Source organism: Balaenoptera acutorostrata, chromosome 6, assembly GCF_949987535.1.
Source record: "Balaenoptera acutorostrata chromosome 6, mBalAcu1.1, whole genome shotgun sequence".
Lineage (NCBI taxonomy): Eukaryota > Metazoa > Chordata > Mammalia > Artiodactyla > Balaenopteridae > Balaenoptera > Balaenoptera acutorostrata.
Genome location: NC_080069.1, coordinates 68,199,907 through 68,218,066, shown reverse-complemented (window position 1 = coordinate 68,218,066; position 18,160 = coordinate 68,199,907). Strand labels below are relative to the sequence as shown.

Here is an 18,160-nt window from a genome sequence, read left to right as displayed (position 1 = left end):
GAATTTCTCTTTCTGATCTTTTGTTGTTAGTGTATAGAAATGCAACAGATTTCTGTATATTAATTTTGTAAACTGCAACTTTACCAGATTCATTGATGAGCTCTAGTCATTTTCTGGTAGCACCTTTAGGATTTTCTATGTATAGTATCATGTCATCTGCAGACAGTGACAGTTTTACTTCTTTTCCAATTTGGATTCCTTTTATTTCCTTTTCTTTTCTGATTGTTGTGGCTAGGACTTCCAAAACTATGTTGAATAAAAGTGGTGAGAGTAGGCATCCTTGTCTCGTTCCTGATCTTAGAGGAAATGCTTTCAGCTTTTCACTGAGTACTATGTTAGCTGTAGGTTTGTCATAAATGGGCTTTATTATGTTGAGGTATGTTCCCTCTATGCCCACTTTCTGGAGAGTTTTTATCATAAATGTGTGTTGGATTTTGTCAAAAGCTTTTTCTGCATCTATTTAGATGATCATATGGTTTTTATTCAATTTGTTGATGTGTGGTGTATCACATTAATTGATTTGCAGATACTGAAAAATCCTTGCATTCTTGGGATAAATCCCACTTGATCATGGCGTATACTAGACATTTACAAAAAAACTAACGTTCAGCTTTGATCCTCTCTATTGTACTGAAGGTGCAAAGGAAGAAACAGAGGACATGATTTGTAATCTGCCTTGGAGATTTGATAAGGGAACTTGGAGTTAAAGTTTATGCTTGTATCTAATTTTTAATTTGTGAGTACCAAAAAGTGAATATGCTTAAACTATCTAATTCTAGTTAACAAAATTCTATTTTTAACTTGCCATTTTCTGTTTCTATTTTAGCTTTGAAGAAAATTCAAAACAGAAGTCTAGGGTTTAAATCAGTTTTTCAAATCTTTGGTCACTTACTCTTGTATATTTAACAGTATATGAAATTATACTAGATTAGATATTCCTAAGTAGAATTTGAATCCTATAGCAAAAAAAAAATTTTTAACCTTACTAAAACTATGGATGTACTTACTGTATTCTGTGTCATTTTTTAGGGTTTTATTTACTAAATTTTATCCATACTTGTTTATCATGACATCTCTAGTGATCTTATTATTGAATGTACCATTCTTACAGACTAGGAACTTGATGTCCATATCAAGTTATAAATCAAAGCTCACTGTATTCCAACCATATTGGCCTCCTTGTGTTGCTTAATCATATAAACACGCTCCTGTTTCAGAGCTTTTGCACATGCTGTTTCCTCTGACTGGTCTGCTCCACACAGATATTCATTTGGCTTACTTTGTCTTTTGTTTTATTTCTTTATTCAAATATCACTTCGAAAGACAACTTTCTTGATCACGCTATGTAAAATCATACATACAGACAGATACCAGGCATAGGTGTGTGTATATATGATTGAATTCTCCCTTAGTCTAACTTATTTTTCTTTATGATACTGATTATCACCTGACATTTATTATTTTCTCTTGCCCTACTTGTATTAGTTTCCTGTTATTGCTATAACAAATTACCACAGGCTTAGTGGCTTAAATAATAGAACTTACTATTTTACAGTTCTGTAGGTCAGAAGTCTTATGAGTTTCACTGGGCTAAAAGCGGTGTCGGCAGGGATGTGTTCCTTTTTGGAGACTGAAGGAAAATTGACTTCCTTGCCTTTTTCAGATTTTAGGGGCCTCCCAGTTCCTTGGCCTGTGGCCTGCTTCTCCATGTTTAAAGCCAACAAAATTGTATCTTTGACTGTTCATTTGTAGTCATATCTTCCTCAGGCTCTTTCTTCCTTTTTCTACTTTTCAAGGCCCCCTGTGATTACATTGGGCCTATCTAGATAATCCTATTTAAAGGTCATTAACAAAGTCCCTTTTGCCATATAAAGTAACATATTCACAGGTTCCTGGGCTTAGGACATAGATGTCTTCGGGGCCTATTATTCTGCCAAGCATACCACTGGAATGTTAATGCTTTGATTTTGTTGTTGTTGTTGTTTGCTCCTGTGTGTCAGGCCCTGTTCTAAGCACTAGTTAAAATAAATGTTCAGTAAATACAATATTTCATAGAATCTGAAATAAACGGTTTTCCATATTTTAACATCTCTGAAATTATGATGTATCTTAAAATTGCTATTGGACTGACTAAAGTTGGGTTCTTTCAGATATTTGAGTTTACTTCTGCTAGTCACCTTGGAGTACCATCTATAGAACTTGAAGTTAAATTTTCTGCTTGAGCTTTTTTAAACCACACAGGTAGTATGAATTCATATCTGTCAGGGGATACTTTTTCTCCTTATACCCAGGGGTAATATTGAAACAGGCATCTTTGTTTTCTGTATGTGCAAGGTGGTTTATTTGCCATTTTTCTTTAACATGAGAGAAGCCATTTGTTGTCCTAGCTTTGAGGGTCCTTCTTAGACAGCTCATCTCAGGCATTTTTCTTGCTTGAGGTTTCATAAAATAATATGTCTTATAGTTGTTGGCTTTCATTTGGTGTCCCATCTTTATTTGAGGGTTCTTCTTATACTGACCCATTGCAGGCCAGTTTCTTTTTTGGTAGTATATAAAATAATGCATTTTTACAATTGTTCGTTTATTAGATTTCTATGAAATAAATAGGGTGTTTCCTGAAGGAATGAATTGACTATTTACCTGTTTTGGTTGTGATCTGTGCCTTGCTTCATTAGTTTAGTCAAGAGGAAATGGATGTAGTAAGCCTTCAACTTAAAACGATAAATGACTGGAAAAGTGATTTTAGTTTTAAACTGTCTGATTTTATGACTTTATTGAAGCACATAGAAGGTTTCTCTTTCCAGGTAGGGTGGAATAGCTGGCAGCAGATCAGCATTCTTACCTAAAACAACTAGAATAGCCAGATCAAGTACAGTTGTCATCTGAAAGGCAGCAGAGAGGTAAGGAGAACGACCAGGGGTATGACTCTGGAAAGGGAAGAACCTTAGAAAGCAGTTAGCTTTTTTTTTTTTTTTTAATTTATTTTATTTTATTTTTAAATTTCTGGCTGCATTGGGTCTTCGTTGCTGTGCGCGGGCCTTCTCTAGCTGCAGCGAGCAGGGGCCACTCTTCGTTGCAGTGCGCAGGCTTCTCATTGCGGTAGCCTCTCTCGTTGCAGAGCACAGGCTCTAGGTGCTCGGGCTTCAGTAGTTGTGGTGCCTGGGCTTCAGCAGTTGTGGTTTGCACGCTCTAGAGCACAGACTCAGTAGTTGTGGCGCACGGACTTAGTTGCTCCACAGCATGTGGGATCTTCCTGGACCAGGGCTCAAACCCGTGTCTCCTGCATTGGCAGGCGGATTCTTAACCACTGCGCCACCAGGGAAGCCTGACAGTTAGCTTTTGTAGTTGCTTTTTGCCCTGGGGACTATGCTAATTATGGATACAGGGCAAACCTCACTGAACAACTGGCGGCAGTGTGGAGACAAGAAATCAGAGCTGTTGGCAGATATGTGGGTTGCCTCAAGCATATGACCTGTGTTCTCTTAGGACTTTTGCCAGTTACTGGGTTTTCCTAGGCAGGAGGCTAAAAACATAAGTAAAAAACAAAGTGGAGTTTTTAGCAGTCTTAGAAGGCAAACATGAATTTGGGGATCCCTGGTGGAGTGGTCCCACAGAATATACAACAGGCTCTTAGTTGAAAACTGTAGATGGTTAAGGCAGACAGGTAGACTAAATCTTACCAAAGCTGAAGAACCAGCCTTGCCTCAGCAGAGTTGCTAATTAAAATGTTAAACCACTGCAGTATCTCTCCAGCAGAAGGAAGATTGGACCTCTTAATGGTAAGATAATGACTGAAGCCTCTAATGTGGTTTTTTTTTTAATGCTTTTCTTTTTTTTTTAATTTATTTATTTTATTCTTTTATTTTTGGCTGCATTGGGTCTTCGTTGCTGTGCGCGGGCCTTCTCTAGTTGTGGAGAGCGGGGGCTACTCTTCGTTGTGGTGCGCAGGCTTCTCATTGTGGTGGCTTCTCTTGTTGTGGAGCGTGGGCTCTAGAGCACAGCCTCAGTAATTGTGGCACACGGGCTCAGTAGTTGTGGTTCACGGGCTCTAGAGCGCAGGCTCAGTAGTTGTGGCACACGGGCTTAGTTGCTCCACGGCATGTGGCATCTTCCCAGACCAGGGCTTGAACCCATGTCCCCTGCATTGGCAGGTGGATTCTTAACCAGTGTGCCATCTGGGAAGCCCGCCTCTAATGTTTTATATATACTATCTACCATGGAATCAAAAATACTGTGCTACCAAAAGACAGGGCCACATAATCAAAAACCAGAAGAAGATAAACCAACAACAGAAATGGAGTCATAAGTGATCTTGATCAAGTTATCAGGCAGGAACTTTAATTATAATTAATATGCTTAAGAAAATAGTTGAAAAGATAGAGAATTTCAACTGAGAATTAGAATCTATAAAATAATCATATGGAGAACAAGAAGTGAAAAGTACAGTTTCCACAACTAAGACTTCCTTAGGTTGGTTTATCAGCAGATAAGACACAGCAGAAGATAGGATAAACTCAAAGGCAAGTCGGTGAAAAATATCCAACTAAAACATTGAAAATATAATGGAAAATAATACAGAAAAGACTGTTGTATATGTGGGACTTTGTAAAGAGGTGTGTTTACATCTATTTGTAGTTCCCCAAAAGAGAGTAGGGTGAAAACTATTTGAAAATGTAATAGCTAGAATTTTCCAAAACTGATAAAAGACGTCAGTCGAAGATTGAAGTTTTGCAGTTCCTAAGCAGGATAAATAAAAAGAAAACAGTGGCATATCGCAATAAGGCTGCTGAAAACTAAACATAGAGTCAAAGGGAAGACGGCTGAGTTTTAACCAGGAGTAGTGTAAGCTAGAAGACAGTGGAATGGCATCTGAAAACACTGACTTTAAAAGTTCTCAACTTAGAAATACATTCTTTATGAAAATACACTACAAAAATGAAACCAAAATAAAGACATCAGACCACACCTGAGAGAATTCAGTACCAACAGACTTGCACTAAAAAAAATACTAAAGGGAGTTCTTTAAGCAGAAGGAAGATGATCTCAGATAGAAAGAAGGAAATATAGGAAATAATTATGAACAGAGGAAGGGTAACTATGTGAGTACAAATAGACTACTGAAAAAATAAGTTTAAAATATGTGTAGAATAAAATCATGATAACCATGTGAAAGATGGGATTAGTAAATGAAGCTTTGAGATTCTGACATGATCAGGAAAGTACTGAAAGTAAAACGTAAAGCAGATTGATTTTGCAGGTTTGCATGGTGCATTCTCTAAGAACCACTAAAAATTAATAAAATATTAGCAAATTAAGAGTGGAAATAGAATAATACAAAAGGCAATCAAGAAGAGTAAGACAAAAAGGTAGATAAAGTAGAAGACATGGTAAAATGGTAGCAACAAATATATCATCAATTATATTAACTATATATGAACTAAATATTATAAAGACAAAGATCAACAGACTAGATTAAAATAAAAACAAAACTCTTACACTGCTTATAAGAAAATCTCCTTAAATATGAAATCACAGAAGTTGAAAATATAAGGATGGATGGGATTCTAGGAAGATGGCAACAGCATAGATTTTAATCTTCCTAGATATCCTTATAAAAACAAATAGAACGAAAAGATCTAATCCAAAAATTAAGGGCAGTATCTACAAACATTTAGGGTGATGTGGTATCTCCCACAAACACCAAGATAGCTGCTGAGATAAACAACTGAAAGCTACAAGACCTGTGCGGTATTGGTAACTATACAAGAGGAAGAAGAGGGTAACAGGATATATGATTGACCCAAGAACTCCAAAATAATAAGTTAAGTTACCTCAGCAAGCTATCTCACCTGAGAGTAGCAGCTATGGTGGCCATCTTTTAAGATGACCCCCAATAATTCCTGCCTCCTGGTACTCAACACCTTGCAGAGTTCCCTCCCACATTTTATTAGGGTTGCTCTTTGTGACCAGTAGAATATGGCAGAAGTGATGGTATACCACTTCTGAGATTGGGTTATGAAAACATGGAAGCTTCCATTTTGGGCTGTCTCACGTCACTTCCTCTGGTGATAGCCAGCTGTTATGTTGTGAGAATTCAGACAGCCCGTTGGTCTTCCCCCAGTTGAGCCCTTATATGAGACTGTAGGTCTGGTCAACAGCTTGACTGAAACCTCAAGAAAGATCATGAGCCAGAACTACCCAGCTAAGCTGCTTCCAAATTGCTGATCCACAGAAACTGAGGTAATTTTTGTTTTAAACTGCTAGTTTTGTGGTGACCTGTTATGTAATAATAGTTAACTAATACAGTAGCTGAAGCCAGAAATGGGTACGCACCCCAGTTTGGATGAGTATACACAGTTTGCAGTAAGGTCTGAAGAGATTAGAGCCCTATGAACTCTCAAAATTAGTCAGCTAAAGTTCCATTCCAGGACAAAGTCCCATATTGAGAATAAACTACTAGGAATGCAGTCCAGATTGAGTAGGACAGAAACAGTAAGGACAAAGGAAAAAAGGGTCCAGTTAAAAAATAGGGAAGGGGAATAGAGCCAGGAGATACCAAAAGGAAGTTTCTATAGTGTCATTTTTTTTAATTAATTTTTGAGGCAAAATTTACTTAAAGCAATATGTACCATATTGCAATATGTACCATATAAAGCCACCACTGTAATCAAGATATAGAACCTTTTCACTACCCCCCCCAAAAGTCCCTGTGGGCTCCATCAGAGTCACAATTACTACCACAACCCTCAACCTTGGCCTCAAACTACTGATCTGCTTTCTATCAGATTAGATTTTAGCTGCCATAGTTTTGAATGCTTCTCCAAAAAACAACAACAAAACTGAGTTATATGGAGCTCTGTGGCTGTGATCTAGCAAACCTAATTGAAGTTATACCCTCTAAAGTGTCAAGAAAATTTTATAAAAACAAGCAAAAGAAAAGCATTGATGTCAAATCCATACAAAATTAGAAGAAAAAGAAAAAATAAGGAACCAGGATAGCACCCTTACAAGGAAAACATCCCAGAAAGACATCCATGAGTCAAGAAAAGGTAAGCCAAGAATTTTAAGTCTAGCCAAAGTGGCCTTCAGTATAAAGGCTGGAGACAAACTATCATTAACTTATAAGAACTAGGGGAGGAATTGTTCTCATGAACCCTTCCTGGGAAATCTTGTAGAGAACTAGTTTCAGACCATCAAGATGACTGTAGGCAATTTGACATAGAGTAGTAATAAACATTAAAAATATTTCTGCATCTAGAACTGGGACTAGAGGGAGGTACATAAGGGAGAAAGTGTAGTATGTAATGATTTTATGGTCTGACACTGTAGATATAACTGTAAGACATGGCAGAAATATACAAAGAAATTTTGAAGTATTTTCTGTAATCATAATGACCACTGGTGAAAATGTCATATGTAATGTGGGGTAAAGCAAAGAAGTACTTGTAGCATTCTAATTTAGGTATCCCTGGTGTCTTTGAGAACTAGGATTTTCTGATTGTGGGGGAAAGGAGAAAGAGAAATAATCGCTTTGTCAAAAGCAGACTTATCCTTTAGTCCTGAATTTGAACAGAAAGTGTTTGCATGAACTCATGAGGTATCTTGTACATGTATTAATGTGTATGTCTAAATTTTGTAGCTTGGTCTAGAAATACTGATCAATCCAGTTTTAGAAAGCTTTTCCAGTGCCTAAATTGTGGTCTTGAAATAACCATTTCCACCTAAAAGAAACTAGGCTTCCTTGGAGATAAGACTACAGACTGGGGGGGGTGGGCACGGCTCGGAAGCTGGGGCGAATTGAGAGTAACATCTACATATATACTCTACCGAATGTAAAATAGATAAAAGCTAGTGGAAAGCAGCAGCATAGCACAGGGAGATCAGCTCGGTGCTTTACGATGACCTAGAGAGGTGGGATAGGGAGGGTGGGAGGGAGGGGATATGGGGATATATGTATGCATGTGGCTGATTCACTTTGTTGTACAACAGAGACTAACACAGTATTGTAAAGCAATTATACTCCAATAGAGATCTATTAAAAAAAAAAAAAGACTACAGGGTGGGGGCAGAAAATGTACAAGATGAACTGAGAACAAACATCTTGTCTTGCACATAACAAGGAAGCCCACAAAGACTGCTAAATTCTTGTCAGAAAGATTTGAGAATCAACTGGAAGATCCCATTGGCCAAAGATGAGATGATTTGAACATCAATGAGGAAAATAACTAGCATGGATTGAAACACCTCAAATACATGAACTCCTAGTTATATAGAAACTCATTGGTCACCTACATAGAATGTTTGAGAACTGTGTTTTTTAAACTGCTAAAGAAAGCATTTCATCTATATTTGTTATACGAGCTATACCACTGAGTCACCAAGTAATTGATGAGCTCAGGTTTCTCTTTATGGAATTATTCCAGCAAATAAGTAAAAAGGGAATGAAAGAACTAGAATATCAACATTTTCCAATCCCCAGTGAATTAATCTAGGCATTGAGCATCTATGGCTGCTGTAGGAAAAGACAACTAAGTAATTAGGTGCTTACTGATGAAAATAGACCTATAGACAGTTTTACCCAAAAAATGAACCTGGATTTGTGTAAACATTTAAAGCAAGGGTCAGCAGTTTTGTTCTGTAAAGGGACAGATAGTAAATAGTTTAACCTTTGGCCGCCAGATGGTCTCTGTCACAATTCAACTCTGCTGTTGTAGCGTGAAACCAGCCATGGAGAATACATAAACTAATAGGCATAGTTATGTTCCGTTAAAACTTTATTTTTAAAAACAGGCATCAAACCAAGGGTTTTCAGCCTTTACTCCAGATCCAACTACTGATTTACTGGAAATATATATGACAGAAAAAACTAAAGTACACTTTGGGAATGCAGGTATCAAAATTGAGACCATGGGAAACTCTATAGGACAAATGGTGGGGCTTCTTCAACAAATTATAAGGAAAAATATTAGGAATTTACTTTTTGAAACACAAAACTATATCATATACTTAGGGAGGCAGACAGGTGAGAAGATTGAAGAAAATTAAGGTAAATATAACTCGTGGAAGGGAGTGAAGAGGTTGTGACTGGGAGGGAGGACATGAAGTGCTGAGGTAGTTGACAGTCCTATCTCTTGTCATGGTTGATTACAAGGATGTGTACCTTATAATTGGCTAAACCATACATTTATCTATAAATTTTCTGCATTTGACATTAAAAGTTTTAAAAGGTGAAATGATTGAAAAAGTCACCAAGCAAATGGTAACCAAAAAAACCAAAGGTACACTTTTGATACAAAATGCATTACTAGAGATACAAAGACATTTCATAAGATTTAAGGATCCTTAATCTGTATGTACCCAATAATATATCTTCAAAAATACAAAGCAGAAGTTGATAGATTAAAAGGAGAATTATACAAATCCACAATCACAGCAAGAAACTTTGAAGAAGTATATGCAAACAGCTATAAATGTGTCTATGAAAAATATGGCTTAGTATTTGAAAGACTTTTCTTTGTAATAAGAGGTCATCTATTTACCCAGAAACTTGCCATATTTATTGGAAATATGTTTAAATCTTTCATTTTAATTGGGAGTATCATTTTACCTAGTCTTTAAGTTAAATTAAACTTACAAGATAGCTATCTTCTCACCAGATGATCTGAGTCTTGAATTTTTTTTTCCTAATATTAAAAGTGACACAACTTCAAATATTAATTAATCACTGGACTTTTCCTACTGCTGGAAACAATAACTCAGTGATTAGAATAGCTATAATCCCCATTTGTAAATAGGTAGTGTTCAGCGAGTTTCCAAACTGACTTTTAATTACTATTTGTGTATGATTTAGATTTTGCTGGCAGAGGTTAACCTTTCTTCCTTTTTTAAACAGGGGTTCTGAAGGAAAATTAAATGACTGTCAGATAAGATTCATAAATGAAATCTTCAAGATCGAGAAACCTGGAGCCCATCCTCTTTCATTGGCAGATGGAAAGTTTTTAAGTATGGATTTTTCTTATGGGCTGAGACTGCATTTATTGTTCATGATTGCCATTTTAACTGGCCAGGGAATAACTTTTGAGAAAGTATAAAATTGTAGACCATACAAATTTATTTTCAAGACAACCATTTTGATATAAGATCTATTTTGGTTTAATGGATTTTTCTCAAATGATAAAATTTGTTTTCAAAAAGTATTTTCTTATCTTGGCATTTTATTGCCATTTTCTTGCTGTTTCGTTTATTATAGAGTCTGTCCAGATTAAAAACCCACTTTGGTAATGTTGTGGCCATTTAAGATTAATTTTGAATAGTGAGACTTATTTTTATACTAGTAGAGCCTGAGAAGAATAATGCTGGTTGAGCCCTGAATTTCTGGGAGGTAGTGAATGAGGTTTATGTCATCGTTAGGATGTTAGAATGTAGCCTTATCTCTTCCTTGTATATATTTTACTTAATATCATATAGCTAGTTGGTAACAGAGGTAGACTAGATTCTAAGTCTTTTCATTCATGGTTCAATCATTATCTTTCCAAATAGGTTACAGTGTCTCATACTCTGTCAATTCTGATTTTTTTTCTGGAGAACAGTTCATTGACTTTATGCTGTGTGTCAATGTCTAGTATATTCTGGGTAAAGAAATATTCAAGATTAAATAGTTCTGCCTAACCTCTTCTTACCACAGTTGTGCAAGATTAGAACAAGACAAGACCTTTAACAGATCAATAAATAAATTTCCATGTTACTGGTCTAAGCCATACTCATTTTTTGAGGCTGCAATGCTAATACATCTACGTGAATTAAGAACCTTAAGGCATACTGTGTATGACTGTTTCTATGGTTTATGACTGTATGGTTATATTCTAGGAATAAAGGTAAACTTGATGAGTAAACTTATTTAATGTGACTTACTTGCTCTCAGTAAAACACAATAGAAAAACAAGATTGACTAGGTTTTTCTTGTGTTTTCTCTCTCAGTATATCTGCATATATATGTTGTTCCCTCCTCTGTCTAATGCTAATCATGTTATAGCTACAGCTTTGAACTTCTGTGTAAAGAAACCATTTCAGAGCCACAGCCAGATTGCCATTGACCAGATCACTCTCCAAACCAAAAATCTAAACATGCCTTTGGCATTTTAGGTCTGTGAAATTTCCATTACTTATATATATTGTCACAGCTACCTTAGTGGAAGTGAAACAAAATTGTAACCTTCCATTCATTAGCAAGAATAGGCAGTGTGATCAGTCAGAAAGTTAGTACTGAAATCAGTGGCAGTTTTCTTTCCCCCTCTCTTATTTGTCAGGTACTTGTTCCCTGTTTCTCATATTGAACAATCAGCTCTGACACGGTAAATTCCTCGCGAATTTATTGTGTGCATTTGTAAGAAATTCAGAGTATAGAACTATATAAGTTATAGAACTCCCAAGAGGTAATCACTCTAACAATATATGTCATTCTAGACATCTTTCTGTATCTATATAATTCATCTTTGTGTATCTATACAGTTAATTTTGTGTAAAAAATTTATTCTGCAATTTCCTTTTTGAATTTAACATATTTGGCTACGTCTGTATTATAGTTCTTATAAACTTACCTCATTTTACACAAAATCGATCCAACTGTTACTCTTTTGACATTTAAATTTAACTTTTGGTATTAGCATTACTATAAGATTTCTGTGTATGTATGTATATTTTATAATTTCAAGTGAATATTTTGGCAGAAGGTGTTTGGGTTTAGATGGGGGAGGCTGGCGGGATGGGGGAGGTCGGGGGGCAATAAGTGGAACCTGTTAGTTGCCAGAGTTCTGAACCAATTGACAAGTAAGATAAAAAAATAAAATAAACTGTTAGATACTGTTACTAATAAAGAGTGTATTGGGGGCATAGCAAAACCAAAATGGGTTTGCTAACTTCTAACAGCCGTACCCCTCCTAGTTCAGTCCACCCAAGGAAAGGTTTGGATCTGCAGAATAGGTGTTACCTAATAGTTTCGTTTATTAAGTAGTTAGATCCAAACAACTTTGTTCAAGTATTGTATTTTGCTTGAAATTTTAATATATCTTACGGTGCCCCGTGAGTTCACTGCATTGCCCCCTAGGCATCTCGATGCACATTTGGGGAACTTTAAAGTACTACACTGGATTATTCCTTATGGTTCTTTTCTCTTTGTTAAAAAAGCTGCATGTTATTCTCATGGGTTTTTCTTTATAAGATTCATAGAGATAAAAATGATTTTAAGACTAGGCTCGCTATAATTTTGTTCTTAATAGGGAAAAATGACCCTGAATGTGACTTTTGTGGTGGAGACCCAAATAAGAAATGCCGTTCTTGCTCCTGTCATATATGTGGTGGAAAACAGGAACCCAACATGCAAGTTCTATGTGATGAATGTAACATGGCCTATCATATTTACTGCCTGAATCCTCCTTTGGATAAGGTCCCTGAAGAGGAATACTGGTATGATTATCAGGGGATTTTTGTTGCTACTGTGTTAAGAATTGCATGTGAAATGTGTCTTTGAAACACCAAAAGTAGATTTCTAAAGATACGTAGTGTATATACATTTTTGATAGGTAAGAGGTAGATTTATTGAGAGAGACACACATTCTGTAGGCAGAATGCGGTCCATCTCAGAAGGCGAGAGCGGCCTACGTAGTGTATATTAAAGGGCTTAAAATTGTATAACTAATGGTTATTTGGCATTGATACCTTTATTCAGTTATAACAACAGCTTCTGACCCAGTCTCTCGCTCCATTTTTTAATCTCTCCAGTCCCTTCTCCAATATGAGTCCTGTGTTCTTTCAGAAATGCAAATTTGATAGTTACTCCTTTGCTTCAGAGGCTTTATGTTACTGTACAGGGCCCTGCACAGTGTTTTTTAGTTGATTTCTCCCACTGTATCCCTTGCCACTTTCCTCTTTTATTTCCCCAAATACTCTATACCCTAGCCAGATTAAATATCTTTCAGCTTCTTAAATAAGTCATGTTCTTTATCTTCTCTGGGTTTACACTTGATGCATTTTCTTCTTGGAAACATTTTCCTCTTTGCGTAACTTCAGGATGATACTCATCCTTCAGGTTTTCACTTAAGTATGACTTCAACTGGGAAGCCTTTGTAGATGGTTCCCTCTACCCCTCAGTTATTTTAGATGTGCCTATTAAATGTTTTATAATGTTACTTAACAGTTAAGTGCTTCATACATGCAAGACACTAATAAAGTGCTTTGTATGGATTATCATACTTAATTGTATGAGGTTAATAGTAGAACCAGGCACCAAGGTGAAATATACTTGCCAGAATCTATACTTGTACTGAGTAGTGTTAGCTACAAACAGAAAGGATTAGAAAAGAGACTGGGGGAAAATGTTCCCAGTTAAAGTTATAATACGCTTCTTAAGATGTCATATTAGGAAGTTTTTTCTTTTTAGACTACGGTTCATGTTGTTAGCATGGAAGATTAAGTTAGAGGGATGACAGACTGTACTCAGAAATACTAACATCACCATTATGTAGCTGATATCATTGTGAAGAATAGATTGTTCTCCATTCCTTTGGTCTCTCCCCACCTGTTGGGAAGGTTGTTGTATTACAGCAGAGGCTGTAGGGGTGGGGGAAGAAAAAAAAGGATACAACTTCTTCCTTTAACCCTCTGCCACTACTTTGCATGGTCACACCCTGCATTTTACCATCACCAGTAATTATATTTCCTCTGAAGTCTCATGTGCTTCTTCCTCTTTGTTTCTGTGGACGATGTGTTCTTGCTTCACTAAATGCGAACCTTTCTTCCTGCTCTCACAGTTTCGTATCCTTTTGCATTTTGAGGAACTTCACTCTTGCAGTTAATTGCACTCCCGAATTGCCATTACTGGGTTATTCTCATTAGTATCCTAGAATCTCTTGTTTTCACAACACATGCACATACACACTTTCCTAGGTCCCATTTCTCCCACCTTTGTATTGTGGGAGAAAGCTGCCCACTCCCTTGCTTCTCAGAGCTGTCTCCACTGATTATTTCCATTTGCTTTCCTCCTGTCCATACCCCAGCACTCCAGTCTGACCTTCCCTCTCACTACTCAACTATATCTGCTTATATTAGGCTTACACATTTTATGTTGCCAAACCCAAGAGTCACTTCTGAGTCCTCTTCTTACTGTCCTGTTTACCTGCTAACTCTGTTTTTGTAGTTTGTATGATATCATCTATTCTCATTTTCCTCCAGCCTCACCGGCCTTTCCTTGGTCTCTTGTTGGTTTTCTCTCATCTACCACATTTCAGAGTTTCCCAAAGCACTACCCATGTTTTCTCTCTTCATCCTTGCTCCCTAGATGACCTCATGTAATCATGAGACTTTAAATACCAAGCAAACAGCTTGGAATTTATATTTTCAGATCCAGTCTTCCCTGAGCTTTATATTCCCTATATTCAACTGCCTGCTTCGCTAGTATCACAAAACTAGTGAGTCCAAATAGAGATCTTGATTTCCACAAACGTGTCCCCTAAAATCCCGCTCCTCACCTAATTTTCAGTAGGTAATACGATCATCTCATCCACTTGTTGAGGGCCAAAAAGCTAAACTTAATTTTGATTCTCTCTTCTCCCCACTCACATCCAATAACACATGAGCAAATCTTACAGTTCTCCATAATGTTTCTCTACTCTCACCACCCAGTTCAAACCACTATCTCTACCCTGAACTGTATAGTAAATGCCTAACTAGTCTTGCTTTCACATTGTCTACCAGCTGTCCTTCTCGCCAGAGCAGCAGAATGATCTAAGTCCTGAATCAGGTTACTCACCTGTTTAAAACCCCCTAATGTCTTCCTGTTGCGTTTAGGATAAAATTTCAACCCTTGCCATCTATGACCTGCCCCCTGACTACTTTTATGTTCTTCAGAACGTACCATTCCTTACTATGCCTCAGGACCTTTACATTTAACGCATCTTTGCCTGGAATGTCTTACCTGGCCTCTTGATAGGAATCTCAGCTGGAATCCCACCTCAGAACCTTTAACTATTGTATCTAAAGGCACATAACATTTCTAATCACTATTACCACCCACATAACCCTGATGTATTTCCTTTATAGCATTTACCACTTTCTGAAATTGTTTCATTTTATGTACTAGTTTTCCTTAACTGTTGACAAATATTTTGATCACAAACATTTATCCCTACCCAGTGCCAAAACAGTGCCTGAGTTCTTAACAAACTTGATGAAAAGATGGATCCCAGGGATGACTATAATTAGAAGACTGTCTTAGATTACTCTATGGAGTATTTCTACATTCATATCGAGGTCCTTCACTTTACCTGGAATTCCTTAACCTTAAATCTTCTTTTCCACTTCTCCAAATTATGTTGTCTGGATATTTAACCTCTGAGCTCATTTTCTCATCAGAGATAATATCTGCTTTCACCATAAGATCTTTGATAAAATTATAGGGTTAGCACATCAGGTAAAATACAATCTTTCTTACCACAAATTAATTTTTGGAAGCCTTCCTGATTTCCAAATTAGTAGGGATTTTACTTGATAGTATTTATTGCCGTATCATACATAATTTTACCTTGAATTTGTTTCTGTATCTCACTGCCCGACTAATTTTCTCAGGGACCGAATTGTTTACATGTCTCATAATTAGGGAGTCAAAATTAACTAGTGGGTACAGGTGTCATCTTCTTTACTCTGTAGGCCACATGGCATAGATCATTATAAAATGGGAAGTATAGAAAAAGAAATCTAAGACTAATGGGAGAGTGGCCAGTTGATCTTTGGATATACTCAAAGTTTCCGTATCTTGGTGAATCAAGAATAGTCCCATCTCATTCTATAGACATACTTCTGCTTTGCTTTTTAGAAATGATATAAGGCAGATTATAATGGTGTACAAGTTACAGTAGAATGACCAACTACAGATAGGCTAAAGGACAAACAAGTATAGAGAATTGAAATTGAGCTAGAGATAAGGCTAATATAAGCAAGCATCCTTGAATCCAGTGTACTTGTTACAATAAACTATACTTTTTTTTGTGGGGGGAACATTTTATTTGCAGCAATATTCTCTAATTAGAAAAGTCATAAAATATCTACAAAAAGCTTTCTGGAGGTAATATGTAATTTTAGCAAGGTGACAGGACATCCGTTCAGCACGCAAATATCAATCACATTTCATTATGCCTGCAATTAGACTATACATTTTTGAATCTGAGAATTCTAATAACCAATTTAGATGGGGAGATATATCAGTTGCATGGATCATTGTTCAGTCTAGAATCATCTATTCTTACCACTTTTGCTTTAATGATAAAAACTTCAAATGAATAATTTCTACTCTGAGGATTAGTGATAAGATCAGAGTTTATGGTGCCATTTAAATTGGACAGCCTTGTTCGGCTTTTGCATTGCATTTGAGAATTTGATAATAAAATCTTTTAAGTTCTCTAAAAGAATGACAAGTTTTTTTCGGTGAGCTTAATCATGTAAATATTTTGAAAAGCTTAATACTGAAATGCCAACTGAAACTCTGTAATATACACCAAGTATTACATCTTAAAACTTGTTCTAACCTAGAAAGACCATTATTCTGTTATTGGCTTTAATATAATATTATCAAAATTCCTTTTCCTCTTTTTTTTTTTAAGGTATTGTCCTTCCTGTAAAACTGATTCTAGTGAAGTTGTAAAGGCTGGTGAAAGACTCAAGATGAGTAAAAAGAAAGCAAAGATGCCATCAGCTAGTACTGAAAGCCGAAGAGACTGGGGCAGGGTAAAGAAGGAAGTCTCTTTTTCTTCCTAGTTACAATGTTTATAACTGTGACGCAAGTTACAATGTTTCAGTTCCAATAGTAGTAATGGTATAAATGATGTTAAGAATCTGAAATGTTAACAAACAACTATATTGATTAATCATATAAATTGTTAAATATTAATCATATAAATTGTTAGGTTTTTATTTTATCCACATTTTATGGGAATTAAGGGCTTTCTTTAAGATTTAACATAACTGATTTCTCAGTTTGTTCGGTACCTTGTAGGGAATGGCCTGTGTTGGTCGCACTAGAGAATGTACTATTGTTCCTTCTAATCATTATGGACCTATTCCTGGAATTCCTGTTGGATCGACTTGGAGATTTAGAGTTCAGGTATGTTTTAAATTGGCTTAGTTGAAAGGGTAAAATTGGGTATAGTTCAAATTGTAGCAGTGTTAGTGTCGATTGATTCTAAATGGACTAACCTAGGTAGTATCACAGGGCATTCAGTTGTTAGAATGAAAGATTTCCTATAGGATGGGTAGACTCTTGCTCATAGCTTAGCAGACAGAGGAGCACACATCATGGAATTAGGCTTCCTCTAAGCCTTTGAATCACTTCGTTTTACTATTCTGTTATAGTTATGGTAGTTAAAGTTATTAAGTGTTCTGAAGAACTTTTCTTGCCAAGAATTTAATATTTGAAATAGATCTTTAAGTCATGCAGTAAGTTCTCATTTAATGTCATTGATCTGCAAGGAAGCTCACTTAGGGTGTTTTCTTTGGGGATTATCCTCTTGAATGAATGTTAAGATATTGGTTAGAGGAAATGTCAGATAATCCAAGGATTAAATTACTTCTCTTTTCCTCTTAAAGAAAACTCTTGTATTTTTCTAATTTCTTCTTTAGAAAAGTAATTTTTTCATTATGAAAAATTTAATGTGGAAAAAAAAATCTCTTAGGTAAAGAGCAATTTCCAGTTAGACAGGATTCTGAACTTTAAGAGTCGAATAGCACTGGTGCTTAGACCACTGATAAAATTTTAAGATTAAAATAATGTAATACATATACATAGCATGGAAAGTTAAATACTAGAGTATGATTTATATTTTAAAAACCTACCCTCTTTTTTCACCATTTTCTGTTTCTAAGAGGCAATCACTTTAAAGTTACTTTTTCTGAATTTACCTCCTTATTTATAAATAACATGTTTGTACAGCTTTTGTCTTTATATTTTGGTTTTATTAATCTCTTTCTATGGAAGACAAGAATTTAGTTTAACACACTCTGTCCTCTCATCCTTGCAATGGTTATATCATAATTTTGAATAAGTCAATTTTCAAGGCTTATATTATGACTTTGGATCTATAAATACAGTAAAAAAAAAAAAAACTGAGTTCAGGCA

General features: G+C 36.0%; 1 protein-coding gene across 1 annotated transcript in view; it reads left to right on the top strand.

The window, feature by feature from the left end:
• The window catches only part of UHRF2 (ubiquitin like with PHD and ring finger domains 2), a 77,698-nt gene that overhangs the window by 40,896 nt on the left and 18,642 nt on the right, over nt 1-18,160 (top strand). The window contains exons 5-8 of the mRNA XM_007186002.2: nt 9,893-10,002; nt 12,276-12,462; nt 16,650-16,773; nt 17,042-17,149. Coding sequence (XP_007186064.1) covers nt 9,893-10,002; nt 12,276-12,462; nt 16,650-16,773; nt 17,042-17,149 — 529 coding nt within the window. The remainder of the gene's footprint in view (nt 1-9,892; nt 10,003-12,275; nt 12,463-16,649; nt 16,774-17,041; nt 17,150-18,160) is intronic.